The sequence below is a fragment of the Globicephala melas genome, chromosome 14, assembly GCF_963455315.2.
Source record: "Globicephala melas chromosome 14, mGloMel1.2, whole genome shotgun sequence".
Lineage (NCBI taxonomy): Eukaryota > Metazoa > Chordata > Mammalia > Artiodactyla > Delphinidae > Globicephala > Globicephala melas.
The window spans coordinates 54,559,253-54,575,516 of record NC_083327.1 but is presented as its reverse complement, the minus strand read 5'-3'; the positions used below and the strand labels follow the sequence as shown (position 1 = coordinate 54,575,516).

The window sequence follows — 16,264 nt, the reverse complement described above, 5'->3', positions numbered from 1 at the left end:
TATGTGGTAGTACATGCTTGACAATAAATTTAAAAATTCATATCAAGTGATGGACTTAGCTTTCTGTGGGCTGTGGATGAGTCAAATGTAAACAAGTGTAGTGGGTTAGTTCTAGTTAATATCAACATTCAAACTGATCTTTTGAGTTGTCCCTGGTAGTACCATCAGGATTCCATCTTTTGTCACTTAAGAAGGAATTTGAGAATTATCTACAAATGACTTACCACACTCTTAATTCTCTGCTTAAACAGTTTAAGAAATTGTAGTTGAACAATTTAGAGACTAAGTTATATTTATGTTTATATTCTCACAATACAACTAGTATCTGGGATACTATATATAAATGATTGTTGGATGTGCCAGTTATCTATCACCACGCAATGCTGCATACTCACCAGAAAAACTTAGAGGCACCCAGTAAAAAACACATTTTTCATGAGGCTCTGGGGTTCAGCTGACCTGAATTAGTTTTAGCTGATCTGGGTTGGGTTTGCCCAAATACCTGAGTCTCTTCTGGCTGTTGGTTGTCTTAGCTTGGATGACTAGGGTAACATGATTCTGTTTTCTGTCCTGCTCAACCTCCAGAAGACTAGTCTAGGCATGTTCTCATGGCACAGGGGAAGGGCAAGAATGAGCAAAACCAATTATGCAAGCATCTTTCAACTCTCTGTGTCACATGTGTCAATATTCCGTTGGTCCAGAAAAAGTCACATGAACAAGTCAAAAGTCACAGTAGGAGGGTACTGCAAGATTACACAGAAAGGACATGTATACAGAGAGAAGTGAAGAATTGGGGCCATGGATGCAACTGGTCCACCACATTGAATGAATAAATGAACAAATGGATCACAGAGTGATGGGAAGAGCACTGGACTAAGGGATGGGAGACATATCCCTGAGGCGTGGCACTGTTCATTCTGTTAATTTGGGTAAATTGTTTAATCATTCTGGACCCTAATTTCCTTATTGGCTCTTTCCAAGCTTTAAAAGCCTTTGATTCAAGCTTTTAATGAATATTTAATGAATTTAATGCTGTACACAGTCTATAAGAGAAACTTAAGGAAAGTTGTTCATTATGCTATCCTTCAGTGAACCAAAATGGCTAGTGTGGATGGCCAAAATTCACTGGCTACTTTTGACTCTATGAATCTGAATATTTTGTAATCAGATTCAAACTGAAAAACTATTCTGAATTTCGCTATGAAGCAATGTGCTGAAAGTTCAATTTCCTTTTTACGTCTTTAGTGTTTGCTCCTATATGATGATTCTTTTGAAGAATACAATATGTCAGTACTACATCAAACACTATGATATTTCTTATATGTGAGATGTGTTTTAGAGTCCATTGATGTTTTGCCTTAATAATTCATTGTTAGGATGAATTATCATTCTAAAATTGACTAGAGGAGCTTTATCAAATTTGGATAACGCTGGTAAAATTGTGGGTTATTTTAAAGTAAATATTATGATTAGTTTTATAATATAAAAGGTACAGATAATACAAAATGAATCCTGTTCATTATATAATAAATAATTATGTAATATGTAATGAAATGGTGGATTACTAAACTATAAGAATAAAAACTGAGTGGAAAAGTTGTAAATAAAAATATTTTATAAGCTCCACAAGAAGAAAGTAATATACACAAATGGTCTCTGAAGATGATATTCTGTGTCTGAGATAACTTCTTACTTTAGTCACTTAGATTGCCTAAAAAATTCAATACCTAGATTACCAAAATAGGTTGATGAAGATATAATCTGTAACTCACTCTGACATATAGAATGTTCTGTTTCAGATATACAGAAATAACTTGCCACATGATAAATGTTTATCCTTGTCCTACCTCTGGGAAACATTTAGTTTGGACTGTTAATTTACTTGTGAAATCAATCACCCGGCCTATGTCATTTCAGAGTCTCCATGTAGACAGATCCAAGAAACTGCACTCAAGTCAAGCTGGCCTGGATTCCAAAGTACCAGTTGGTTGTCAAAATGATTTGGCTGATCTGGAGAAAGAGAAGAGAAAGACTGGGAAAACTGCAGTAGCAGGCACCAGTGCAACCACAGGTCCGTTAAGCCACATGATATTGGTTTTAACTGCCTTTATGACAGATGCACAATGTACAGCTTCTTACTGCCATTTTATTTGGACTATATGACTTAGTCAAAGTGATGGACCTGACCTGCAAATCTCACTGAAATTTAGTTTTAAGTGAAGCATAGTATTAAGCACTCATATTGATGATAGGTCTGTTCATTGTTTGCTGTTATTAGATTTTTCTTCTCATTTATGGTTTTCATGGCCAAGGAAGTGTTCTATTTTAATATTGCTTTTATTATCATGACAATAATATGTGTAAATGTTTGCTGAAATTAACAAGAAGGTTTAATGGCTTGAGAAGAGGTCAAAATAATTGAGATGCTTTTAATTTTAAAAGTGTCAGATGAGTGACCTAATGCAGACTTGAATTATAATAGTTTATAGAGATGGCGATCTGATATTTTTCATCTCTACTAAAAGCAAAACAAGAGAAAATGGACTTGTGGAGAAGTTGATATCATTCAATTAAGCTACCCAGACTAACTTCCATATTGTGGAAATCTTGGATGAGTTAGCACGGGAAATGAGAATTTTCTTTCTTGGCAATATTTTAAACACACCAAAGAAGCTCAATATCATTATACTTTATCTTTAAAACTTCACATTTCATTTGTAGATAAGTTGAAACTGTAATTATTCTTAAGCATATGATTTTTTCTTTTCCCCTCCTTATTTGATTTTGTAGCCAGCACTCTTTTTTCCTCCCAGGGCATGTAAAAGTTAAAATACTACATATAAAGTCTCTGAAGTGTTTCTGCTGAAACTGTACAATTTGGGTTCTTTCATGTAGTTAACTTACTGGCTTCTGACACTCCTATAAAAATATCCCATAGAGCTTTTCTTATTACCTTTTCATTGACTCTTTCTGAATGATACTCGCCAGCTGTGTACCATGTCTCTATCTCTTTATTTGTAAACTTGGGTTAGTAATAGCGCTACACCATAGGCTATTTTGACAACTACATTAGATAAAATAGGTTAAAGTTAGTATAGTACATAATAAACTCCAGTTGAATCATAGCTATGCTAATTAACTTCTGCATATTTATGAGTTGATGGCCAAGGAAAAATGTGCTTCCTGACAGTATATTTTGCAAAGTGCTGGCTGTGACCACCTGATGTGGCTCTTGCAGTCTCTGAGTTTCTGTCTGTACTTTTTTCTTTTGAGAACTGTATCCTCTTGGGAATTTCATGGCCTCTATGAATTCTATGGATATGGGAAGTGATTAGAACTCTTTTGGAGATGAGTCACTGAGTCCTCTGAGTCTAAGAAACAATACTATTGTGCAGAGACATGGAAGCCCTGAGCCTCCCTAATGGACCCCTTCCCCTCCTTAACTCAGCTGCGGTAGCTCAGGAAGAGCACAGAGCTTCCCTGTTTAATCAGTGACAGTGCTGTTGTTGGTAGATGACGTGTTAAGTGCAAATGTTTGTTTTAAGCTGTTTGTTTTATGTCCAGTTCCCAGGATGAACTTGCAAGTGGAAAGTTTATTGAGAAGTACTCTCAGGAACAACACATAAGGCAGAGGAACGAAAGCAGGTCTGAACAGAGGGAGAAGTGAAATCATAATAGAGTCACAGGAAAGACCTCAGCTGATCACACAGGGAGCTCTGGAGCTGGCGTGGCTCTTCAGAGTTGTCTTGTATTAAGGCGAGGGGACCAGGTTTTTATAGCCCCTGCTTCAGTCGATCATTGGAAGCAGCTGCCTTTGAGAAGGGGGCATGACTGTGGGCAAGGTGACTTCCTTTAGCCCAGGGCAAAGTCATTTGGTATCAGAGGATTATCATTTAGTTGTGAGAAGGATCTGGTTATTATGTAGGTCACACATTAATTGCAGAGATTGCTTCTGGTGATCTGACTGGCTAAATAGAAGGCCATTTTCTTTTTTCCTCTTTATGTGTCTATCTAGAAACTGCGATCTTTGCCAGAAAGGATAATCTTTTAAAATATACCTATTTGGTTTTACTCTACATAAATGTTCTCTACTTAGTAAATTTTATACTCTCCTGATCAACATTCTCTAATGGAATTTCCTTGCTTTTGAAGCTTCCACTATATTCTAATTATTCTTACATCTTTAGACTCATCCTCCATTAATTAGACCTGTCAAGTAGTGAGAAGACCCCTGGGCCAGAAAACAAAAGCAGGTACCATAAGGTCTAGTCCCAGCTCTGTACATCCTAGATGTGCAGTCTTTCACAGGCCATTTTATTTTTCTGAGTTATATTTCCCTCATCAAAATAAGAGGTACTCCAGGAAATTTTTGTGCCAATTTTTGTGTCAATTCTGAAAGCATGTGATTACATGGCCTATTCTGATATCATAGAGTCATGGCGCTGTTGTTCACCTGTAAATAAGACCCACATAGAAATGATTCACGACATTTAGGGACATTCTTATTATGGTAAATTAAACAGGTAACAGGAAACAAGCTCCATGGAAAAGCTCTTCACCGAGGTCAAGATGGAAGCTAGAAAGAAAGAATGCATTTATAGGAAGGTAAAGAAGTCTTCATACTGAGCTTTAATTCAATCTCATTTTTATTTTTTAACATCTTTATTGGAGTATAATTGCTTTACAATGGTGTGTTAGTTTCTGCTTTATAACAAAGTGAATCAGCTATACATATACATATATCCCATATCTCCACCCTCTTGCATCTCCCTCCTACCCTCCCTATCCCATCCCTCTAGGTGGTCACAAAGCACCGAGTTGATCTCCCTGTGCTATGCAGCTGCTTCCCACTAGCTATTTTACATTTGGTAGTATATATAAGTCCATACCAATCTCTCACTTCATCCCAGCTTCCCCTTTCCCCTCCCTGTGTCCTCAAGTCCATTCTGTACATCTGCATCTTTATTCCTGTCCTGCCCCTAGGTTCTTCAGAAACATTTTTTTTCTTTTCGATTCCATATATATGTGTTAGCATACGGTATTTGTTTTTCTCTTTCTGACTTACTTCATTCCGTATGACAGACTCTAGGTCCTTCCACCTCACTACATATAACTCAATTTCATTTCTTTTTATGGCTGAGTAATATTCCATTGTATATATGTGTCACATCTTCTTTATCCATTCATCTGTCGATGGACACTTAGGTTGCTTCCATGTCCTGGCTATTGTAAATAGAGCTGCAATGAACATTGTGGTACATGACTCCTTTTGAATTATGTTTTCTCAGAGTATATGCCCAGTAGTGGGATTGCTGGGTCATATGGTAGTTCTATCTTTAGTTTATTGAGGAACCTCCGTAATGTTCTCCATAGTGGCTGTATCAATTTACATTCCCACCAACAGTGCAAGAGGGTTCCCTTTTCTCCACACCCTCTTCAGTGTTTATTGTTTGTAGATTTTTTGATGATGGCCATTCCGACTGGTGTGAGGTGACACCTCATTGTAGTTTTGACTTGCATTTCTCTGATGATTAGTGATGTTGAGCATTCTTTCATGTGTTTGTTGGCAATCTCTATACCTTCTTTGGAGAAATGTCTATTTAGGTCTTCTGCCCATTTTTGGATTGGGTTGTTTTTTTTTCTGATATTGAGCTGCATGAGCAGCGTGTATATTTTGGAGATTAATCCTTTGTCAGTTGCTTCATCTGCAAATATTTTCTCCTGTTTTGAGGGTTGTATTTTCGTCTCATTTATATTTTCCTTTGCTGTGCAAAAGCTTTTAAGTTTCATTAGGTCCCATTTGTTTATTTTTGTTTTTATTTCCCTTTCTCTAGGAGGTGGGTCACAAAGGATCTTGCTGTGATTTATGTCAAAGAGTGTTCTGCCTATGTTTTCCTCTAAGAGTTTTATAATGTCTAGTCTTACATTTAGGTCTTTAATCCATTTTGAGTTTATTTTTGTGTATGGTGTTAGGGAGTGTTCTAATTTCATACTTTTACATGTAGCTGTCCAGTTTTCCCAGCACCACTTATGGAAGAGGCTGTCTTTTCTCCATTGTATATTCTTGCTTCCTTTATCAAACATAAGGTAACCATATGTGCGTGGGTTTATCTCTGGGCTTTCTATCCTTTCTATCCTATCCTATATATCCTTTCATTGATATATATTTCTGTTTTTGTGCCAGTACCATATTATCTTGATTACCATAGCTTTGTAGTATAGTCTGAAGTCTGGGAGCCTGATTCCTCCAGCTCCATTTTTCTTTCTCAAGATTGCTTTGGCTATTCGTGGTCTTTTGTGTTTCCATACAAATTGTGAAAACTTTTGTTCTAGATCTGTGAAAAATGCCATTGGTAGTTTGTTAGGGATTGCATTGAATCTGTAGATTGCTTTGGGTAGTATAATCATTTTCACAGTGTTGATTCTTCCAATCCAAGAACATGGTATATCTCTCCATCTGTTTGTATGGTCTTTAATTTCTTTCATCAGTGTCTTACAGTTTTCTGCATACAGGTTTTTTGTCTCCTTAGGTAGACAAAAGGTATTTTATTCTTTTTGTTGCAATGGTAAATGAGAGTGTTTCCTTAATTTCTCTTTCAGATTTTTCATCATTAGTATATAGGAATGGAAGAAATTTCTGTGCATTAATTATGTATCCTGTTACTTTACCAAATTCATTGATTAGCTCTAGTAGTTTTCTGGTAGCATCTTTGGGATTCTCTATGTATAGTATCATGTCATCTGCAAACAGTGACAGCTTTACTTCTACTTTTCTGATTTGGATTCCTTTTATTTCTTTTTCTTCTCTAATTGCTGTGGCTAAAACTTCCAAAACTATGTTGAATAAGAGTGGTGAGAGTGGGCAACCTTGTCTTGTTCCTGATCTTAGAGGAAATGGTTTCAGTTTTTCACCATTGAGAACGATGCTGGCTGTGGGTTTGTCATCTATGACCTTTATTATGTTGAGGTAAGTTCCCTCTATGCCTACTTTCTGGAGGGTTTTTTATCATAAATGACTGTTGAATTTTGTTGAAAGCTTTTTCTGCCTCTATTGAGATGATCTTGTGGTTTTTATTCTTCAGTTAGTTAATATGGTGTATCACATTGATTGGTTTGCGTATATTGAAGAATCCTTGCATCCTGGGATAAACCCCACTTGATCATGTTGTCTGATCCTTTTAATGTGCTGTTGGATTCTGTTTGCTAGTATTTTGTTGAGGATTTTTGCATCAATGTTCATTAGTGATATTGGCCTGTAGTTTTCTTTTCTTGTGACATCTTTGTCTGGTTTTGGTATCAGGGTGATGGTGGCCTCGTAGAATGAGTTTGGGAGTGTTCCTCCCTCTGCTATATTTTGGAAGAGTTTGAGAAGGATCAGTGTTAGTTCTTCTCTAAATGTTTGATAGAATTCTCCTGTGAAGCCATCTGGTCCTGGGCTTTGGTTTGTTGGAAGATTTTATATCACAGTTTCAATTTCAGTGCTTGTGATTGGTCTGTTCATATTTTCTATTTCTTCCTGATTCAGTCTTGTCAGGTTGTGCATTTCTAAGAATTTGTCCATTTCTTCCAGGTTGTCCATTTTATTGGCATATCATTGCTTGTAGTAATCTCTCATGATCCTTTGTATTTCTGCAGTGTTAGCTGTTACTTTTCCTTTTTCATTTCTAATTCTATTGATCTGAGTCTTCTCCCTTTTTTTCTTGATAAGTCTGGCTAATGGTTTATCAATTTTGTTTATCTTCTCAAAGAACCAGCTTTTAGTTTTATTGATCTTTGCTATTGTTTCCATCATTTTTTTCATCTATTTCTCATCTGATATTTATGATTTCTTTCCTTCTGCTCACTTTGGGTTTTTTTTGTTGTTGTTGCCCTTCTTTCTCTGATTGTTTTAGGTGTAAGGTTAGGGTGTTTATTTGAGAAATATCTTGTTTCTTGAGGTACGATTGTATTGCTATAAACTTCCCTCTTAAAACTACTTTTGCTGCCTCCCATTGGTTTCGGGTCATTGTGTTTTCATTGTCATTTGTGTCTAGGTATTTTTTGATTTTCTCTTTTATTTCTTCAGTGATCTCTTTGTTATTTAGTAGTGTATTATTTAGCCTCCATGTGTTTGTATTTTTTACAGATTTTTTCCTGTAATTGATATCTCGTCTCATAGTGTTGTGGTCAGAAAAGATACTTGATATGATTTCAATATTCTTAAATTTACCAAGGCTTGATTTGTGACCCAAGATATCATCTATCCTGGAGAATATTCCATGAGCACTTGAGAAGAGAGTGTATTCTGTTGTTTTTGGATAGAATGTCCTATAAATATCAATTAAGTCCATCTTGTTTAATGTATCATTTAAAGCTTGTGTTTCCTTATTTATTTTCATTTTGGATGATCTGTCCATTGGTGAAAGTGGGTGTTAAAGTCCCCTACTATGATTCTGTTACTGTTGATTTCCCCTTTTATGGCTGTTAGCCTTTGCCTTATGTGTTGAGGTGCTCCTATGTTGGGTGCATAAATATTTACAATTGTTGTATCTTCTTCTTGGATTGATCCCTTGATCATTATGCAGTGTCCTTCTTTGTCCCTTGTAATAGTCTTTGTTTTAAAGTCTATTTTGTCTGATATGAGAATTGCTACTCCAGCTTTCTTTTGATTTCCATTTGCATGGAATATCTTTTTCCATCCCCTCACTTTCAGTTTGTATGTGTCCCTAGGTCTGAACTGGGTCTCTTGTAGACAGCATATATTCAGCTCTTGTTTTTGTATCCATTCAGCCAGTCTATGTATTTTGGTTGGAGCATTTAATCCATTTACATTTAAGGTAATTATTGATATGTATGTTCCTATTACCATTTTCTTTTTTGTTTTGGGTTTGTTATTGTAGGTCGTTTCCTTCTGTTGTGTTTCCTGCCTAGAGAAGTTCCTTTAGCATTTGTTGTAAAGCTGGTTTGGTGGTGCTTAATTCTTTTAACTTTTGCTTTCCTGTAAAGGTTTTAATTTCTCTGTTGAATCTGCATGAGATCCTTCCTGGGTAGAGTTATATTGGTTGTAGGTTTTTCCCTTTCATCACTTTAAATATGTTCTGCCCCTCTCTTCTGACTTGCAGAGTTTCTGCTGAAAGATCAGCTGTTAACCTTATGGGGATTCCCTGGTATGTTATTTGTTGTTTTTCCCATGCTGCTTTTAATATTTTTTCTTTGTATTTAATTTTTGATAGTTTGATTAATATGTGTCTTGGCATGTTTCCCCTTGGATTTATCCTGTATGGAACTCTCTGCCCTTCTGGACTTTATTGACTATTTCCTTTCCTATATTAGGGCAGGAATATAGGAAATAATCTCTTCAAATATTTTCTCAGTCCCTTTCTTTTTCTCTTCTTTTTCTGAGACCCCTATAATTCGAATGTTGGTTCCTTTAATGTTGTCCCAGAGGTCTCTAAGACTGTTCTCAGTTTTTTTCATTCTTTTTTCTTTATTCTGCTCTGTAGTAGTTATTTCCACTATTTTTTCTTCCAGGTCACTTATCCGTTTTCTGCCTCAGTTATTCTGCTATTGATTCCTTCTAGAGAATTTTTAAGTTCATTTATTGTGTTGTTCATCATTGTTTGTTTGCTCTTTAGTTCTTGTAGGTCCTTGTTAAACATTTCTTGTATTTTCTCCATTCTATTTCCAAGATTTTGCATCATCTTTACTATCATTACTATGAATTCTTTTTCAGGTAGACTGCCTATTTCATCTTCATTTGTTTGGTCTGGTGGATTTTTCCCTTGTTCCTTCATCTGCTGTGTGTTTCTCTGTCTTCTCATTTTGTTTAACTTACTGTGTTTGGGGTCTCCTTTTTGCAGGTGCAGGTTTGTAGTTCCCGTTGTTTTTGGTGTCTGCCCCCAGTGGCTAAGGTTGTTTCAGTGGGTTGTGTAGGCTTCCTGATGGAGGAGACTAGTGCCTGTGTTCTGATTGATGAGGCTGGATCTTGTCTTTCTGGTGGGTAGGACCACATCTGGTGGTGTGTTTTGGGATGCCTGTGACCTTTTTATGATTTTAGGCAGCCTCTCTGCTAACGGGAGGGGTTGTGCTCCTGTCTTGCTAGTTTTTTGGCATAGTGTGTCCAGCAGTGTAGCTTGCTGGTCGTTGAATGGAGCTGGGGCTTAGTGCTGAGCTGGAGATCTGTGGGAGAGCTTTTGCTGTTTGGTATTACGTGGAGCTGGGAGGTCTCTGGTGGACCAGTGTCCCACCTCAGAGGCATTGGCCTGACACCTGGCCAGAGCATCAAGACCCTGTCAGCCACACAGCTCAGAAGAAAAGTGAGAAAAAAAGAAAGAAAGAAAATAAATTTATTAAAATAAAAAAATTATTAAAAATAAAAACATTAAAATGTAATTTTAAAAAAAGGAAAGAAAGAAGAGAGCCACCAAACCAAAAAACAAATCCACCAATTATAACAAGCACTAAAAACTATACTGAAAAAAAAAAAAGGACAGACAGAACCCTAGGACAAATGGTAAAGGCAAAGCTATACAGACAAAATCACACAAAGAATCATACACATACACACTCACAAAAAGAGAAAAAGGAAAAAAAATATATCTTTTGGGAAGTCTGAGGTCTTCTGCCAGCTTTCAGTACATGTTCTGTAGGAGTTGTTCCACATGTAGATGTATTTCTGATGTGTTTGTGGGCAGGCAGGTGATTTCCACGTCTTACTCCTCCGCCATCTTGAAGGTTTCTCCCAGGCTTCTTTTTAATGCTAGTTTAACTAGTGCCTTCTCTAGGGCAGTGTTTAATAGCTTCTTCTGCTAAATGCTTCTATTTTTGCTGGTGATTCTCAGCTGAATCAGATCCATTGCTTTCTGCTAGTGTCGGAGGATCTCCTGCAGAGTCAGAGGGTGGCTGTGGCTCACCACAGGGACAACGGCACTCTCAATCTTAATGTTTAAACCTCAGATTTTCCTTTATGATGGGAAACAAAGCATAAGGCACTTCTCTATTAAAACTATTTTGAGAATTAGACAATATTCTATTTTAAAGACCTTGACTGAATGACTGAACATGTGTTATCAAGAGTTTGGTATTTTAGGGCTTCCCTGGTGGCGCACTGGTTGAGAGTCCACCTGCCGACGCAGGGGATACGGGTTCGTGCCCCGGTCCGGGAGGATCCCACATGCCGCGGAGCGGCTGGGCCCGTAGGCCATGGCCGCTTGGCCTGCACGTCCGGAGCCTGTGCTCCGCAACGGGAGAGGCCACAACAGTGAGACGCCCACGTACCGCAAAAAAAAAAGAGTTTGGTACTTTAGAAATAATAAAATGTATCCTTGTTTCTCAATTTAAAAAAATGTGGACTTCAGTAATTCACTGTTATTCTAGATAATGTGTAATTCTAAGCACAATAATTACTTTTACTCCTAAGGACTAAATAAATCACTGTTTAAGATATTGGATAATTTCAAACTGGTAATCCTAAAATCTGGTATATCTTTTGTTCTTCTACTTAACATCAATGCAGATTTTTCATAATGTAAACAAAATAATGACACCAGTAGAATTTCCCTTACATTTCCAAGGAATACTGTTTTCAGTTTAGAAATACTGACAGCCTAAAGTAAAACGTTATAAGATTGCTCTTCATTTTATAGCAACCTATTTCCCTCCTTTTGGAAGGCTTAAATGTTTAAGAATATGCTGGAAGAAGAACCGCAGTCATTTCATTCTTTGAACAATTCTGAAATATCATTTCCTATTAGGCAGTTGTGTGAGTACTGACAGCCTTGCCCCTCATCTTCCCTAGAGGTTAATTTATTTCCTGCAGTGCTTGCTTTTCTTGGAAAATCTGACTCGTCAGCCTTCACCAATGGGCGATCTCATCAGCAGAATGTTAATTATAAAATCAAAACAATATACCACATTGAAAGGGAAAAACAACTCTCCAGGCAATGCAACCTTTTTCTTTTCTTTTCTTTCCACTTCGTTCTCTCCTCAGTCTGTGGCTGGACAGGAACATTATCCCCTAGGGAAACATTTGGCGAGACGGTGGGGTATAGAGGAAATGTGCAGGCTTTGCCAGCAGACAGACCCAAGACCAAACTCTAATTCAAAGAATGTTGAATTTCTTTGGGATTTTGTTTCTTTATCTGTAAAATAAAGATAAAAATACCTGCCTCACATGAAATTTTATGAGACTGGCACAGTGTAGACACTAGAAAATTATTCGTATTATTATTATAGCCTTCATTTAGCACCTACTGCATATTGATTGCTGTGGCATAATATTAACCATGTCTCATATTAGTTTATAAAGGAATCTATTAGAAATTTGAAGAAATATATCTTTCAGCTTTAGGAGTTAGGCATATGAGACCAAGACACCTTATTGAGGTAGCCTAGTTGAAGTCTTGTCTTACCCTTCATTTCCTTTCTCTTTTCATAACTACTCATTTTTTTCATAATGCTCACTAGATACTTATGAAATTATTTTTTCACCAATAAGTTCTTTAAAAATTTCAAAAGCTATTTGCTAATAGTTTTAGGTCTATCTATTCAGACTTGAAACTGCATTTGAGTTTATTAAAAATTATTTTCTCTAAAATAAAAATTGTCAATTTCTGTTTGATTCAGTCTCAGAAATAAAACTTTGGTGAGTTAAATCTTGAGACAAAGAAGATTGTCAGCAAAGATTGTGGCAGCAAAGTAGAGATAAAGTTGAGAGATAACCAAATGAAGAAACAAAATCAATTATTTTAAGCCCAGAATGATCATTATTTCAGTAGTATGATTATGATTAACAAGTTTGTTTAAGTAAATATCTTATTTCTCCCATGTGATTTTATGATTTGTGTGCAATACTAGAAAGAAAAGCAATTGAAGCATTAGATGATAAAACAGAAAAAGAGATGTCATGCTGTAAACCCATAACAACTGAGACCTGATACAGGGCTCCTACAGGAGACAGGAGCTCTGTGCATGGAGTGCAAATTACGATAGGTACTATTCTTTCACATGGCAAAATAATATTTTTCTTAAGACCAGTGACAGTATCTTAACTTGGGTAGAACAAGGGATTGGATCGATATGGTGACCTCTGTCTTTCACCTTTATGGAGTCACGTGCAAATCATTGATTGATCCTTTTTAATGGTAAACGCATTTTTTGAAACTGTGGAGTTTTCCTATAAATAATAAGTTCTTGAGCCTCTCCCCAATTTCCTAATTTTCCTTATTAATAACTTCAATGTTATCGTTTTAAATTTCCTTTCCCTTTTTTTTTCTAAACTTTTTTCTTATTGGCAAGTGACAGTCTTTTTTTTAATCCATTATTTCAGTCAATTCTGGTTCTTACTTCATTCATGAGACCCATCTTTATTTTGACCAATGAATTAAGCAAAGCAAAAAGGAACTGATGACTTTCAAAATTTACCTCAGTGAGTCTCTAAGTTCTTGTGCATAAAAATTCACTTAATGAGTATGTTAAAAATACATATTCTTGGGATGTGCTCTCTAGAGTGGGGTTGGCAGTCTCTGGTGGTGGGTCAAATCTGTCCCATTGCCTGTTATTGTACTGCCCCCAAGCTAAAAATATTTGTTTTTTTTTTTAAGTTGAAAAAAAAAAAAGAATATTTTCTGACACATGAAAATTATTTGAAATTCAAATTTCAATGTTTACATAAAGTTTGATTGGACCACAGCCATGCTTATTCATTTACACATTGCCTGTGGCTGCTTGTGTGCTGTATCAGCAGAACTGAGTAGTTTTGACAGAGACCATATGCAAAGCCTAAAATTTTTACTGTCTGGCCCTCTAGAGGACAAGTTTGCTAACCTCTGCTCTAGAGAATCTGATTCAGAAGTTCCGAGAAAGGAACTAGGAATTGCTTTCAACGTGTTTTTTGGGTGATTGTGATACAGGGATCTTTGATGACACTTTGAAAGGTAATGCAGTAGAAGAATTGTGAACAACCTGTCTCTTCTTCTCCCTTTCTCTTCATCACACCCACTCCATCAGCAAACCCTATTGGCTTTATCCTCAAACAGTATCTAGAATTTGTCTATTTTTTACCTTGTTCACTGCTATCAACCTAGTCCAAGCCATCCTCATTTTTCATCTGGATTCTTGTTATTGACTTCCTAACCAGTCAGTCTTCTTCTGCCCTTGCCTCAGTATTGTCCATTCTCAACATGACAGCCAGAGTGAATGTGTTAAAACCTTAGTCATGTCATGTAACTCTTTTCTTCAAAGTCCTCCAGTGGTCTCTCTACTTCTCTTTTCTCTCTATTCTAGCTACATTGGCTTCCCACTCTTCCTCAGAAACGCTAGGGGTGCTCCATCTTCAACACCAACACAGGCTATTTTCTCTAAGTGGTATAGTCTTCCCCCCAGAGATCTACATGGCTTTTATCTTTGTCTCATTTAGGTCTTTCCTTAGCCATTACCTTCTCGGCGATTCCTTCCATACACACCTTATTTAAAATTGTAATCTCTTTGTCTGGGACTACCAATCTCCCTTATGCCAGCTAACATGCTACACACTTTGCTTCTTTATTTTGATTGTGAGCCACTTTCCCCACATGAGGGCACCATGAGGACAGGAATTTTTATCCATTTGCTCTATCTTTAGATTTAAAAGAGTTCCTGGCTTACTGTGGGTTCTCAATAAATATTTCTTGAATAGCGAAATGAACCCCAAACTCCCATTCTGTACTGGACAGATAATGTATGACACTTATCATACATGCAAAAACAGTTGCCAGGGGTATAAATATATGAGTCATCTTTGAAAAATGATGTAATATCTTGTAACCACCACAGATGAGAAGAAGAATAAAGCAGCTATTAACTTGTATCATTTGTTTTTTCAATCTCAACCAATAACTTAGTTACAAAAGATGCTAAGGGAAAGAAAGTAGAGGATGGGTACAAATATTAAAATGGGTACATGGATGAAAATTCAGTTGAAAATGTTTGGAAGAGATTTCAGGAAGTTTCACAAACAAGTCAATATTCAATTCAAAGTAAGAAACATCACCTCCAAGTTAAGTTTGTGACATTTCCAAAGGAGTGGTCGATGAATGCCAAAAGATTTGAGGGCTTTAGATCAATTTGAATTTTAAAACCTAAATAATTGTCAGAGAAATCAGTTCTTTCACATTTTGAGATTTCTTGAAAGTTAATACAATAAAGAACAAAGTTTCTATGCAATGTGAAGTCAGCTTTGCTGACCACTAAAGCACAGGAGTTATTTAGGGGATCCCTACCCTGGGTGGAAGATTGGGCTAGATCAGGCAGGGAGAGGCAACTTATAAGGTCCCTTCCAAAACTAAGATTGTTTAAATCCTATTATTTTATATTGAGATAATCTAATTATTCTACTCCCTCACCTCCCATTTTTCTGCTTAACCCTGTAGTATCTTAAATCAGTTTATTGACAAGGGAGAGTGAGACTAATAACTGTCAAGATGACAGATTGAACTTTCAAACTACAGGCTTATAATAGTTTTATGTGAATAGAGCTAGTAATAGCAAGTAATATTTCTGTTGCACTTTACGTTTCACAAAGCACTTGCAGGTCCTTTATTTCATTTGATGTTTCCTCAACTCTGTGATTCAGTTATTACTACCAAAGCTCGTTCATTGGTAAGAAAATGGAATTCAGAGATTCCTCAAGATGCGCAGCGAGTGTCTCTTAGAATCAGGAGTCAGATGGAGTTCTTCAGATTGTGTCTCTGTACTACAATATATCTGTTTCATTTGCCCTCCCCACCTCTCCCCTCAGGAAAAGCAACGCTGTGAGGGGAAAATTCGGTTGTTATCCCTTTATGCAGATAAAGGCACAAAGATAGTAAATGGTAGAAGTGGGAATTAAATCTGGGCATACTGCCTAAAAATCCTGTGTTCTTTCAGCTGTAATATACATTCTACAGTGTGTAGTTTTATTGCTGTTTGTGATAAAAGAAAGACCTGAAAATCTAAAGGCAACAGTTGGGGATAGCGGATGATGAGGAGAGAGAATGAAATCAAGGAAAGCATGGGATCCAGCAATCTTCCTCTCATTGGACCCCACCTCCCAGCCCCCAGCACCACTTAGCACTGAGGGGAGATGTTAACAGAGGAAAGTAAATTCAGGCTGTTTAGGGGAATTAACATGATGTGCTGAGAAGTTCTACTTCTTTCTGCTTTGACATCCCCTTTCTTCTTTCCCAATTATTCTATGAGCTCCTCAGAGGTCACGAAACTGTATATTTTGTCTTTATATTTCACACATATAGTAAAAATAGCTAACAGT

General features: G+C 36.7%; 1 protein-coding gene across 1 annotated transcript in view; it reads left to right on the top strand.

The window, feature by feature from the left end:
• THEMIS (thymocyte selection associated) overlaps window positions 1-16,264 on the top strand; it is a 157,719-nt gene that overhangs the window by 140,387 nt on the left and 1,068 nt on the right. The window contains exon 5 of the mRNA XM_030853500.2: window positions 1,918-2,071. Within this exon, the coding sequence (XP_030709360.1) occupies window positions 1,918-2,071 (154 nt within the window). The remainder of the gene's footprint in view (window positions 1-1,917; window positions 2,072-16,264) is intronic.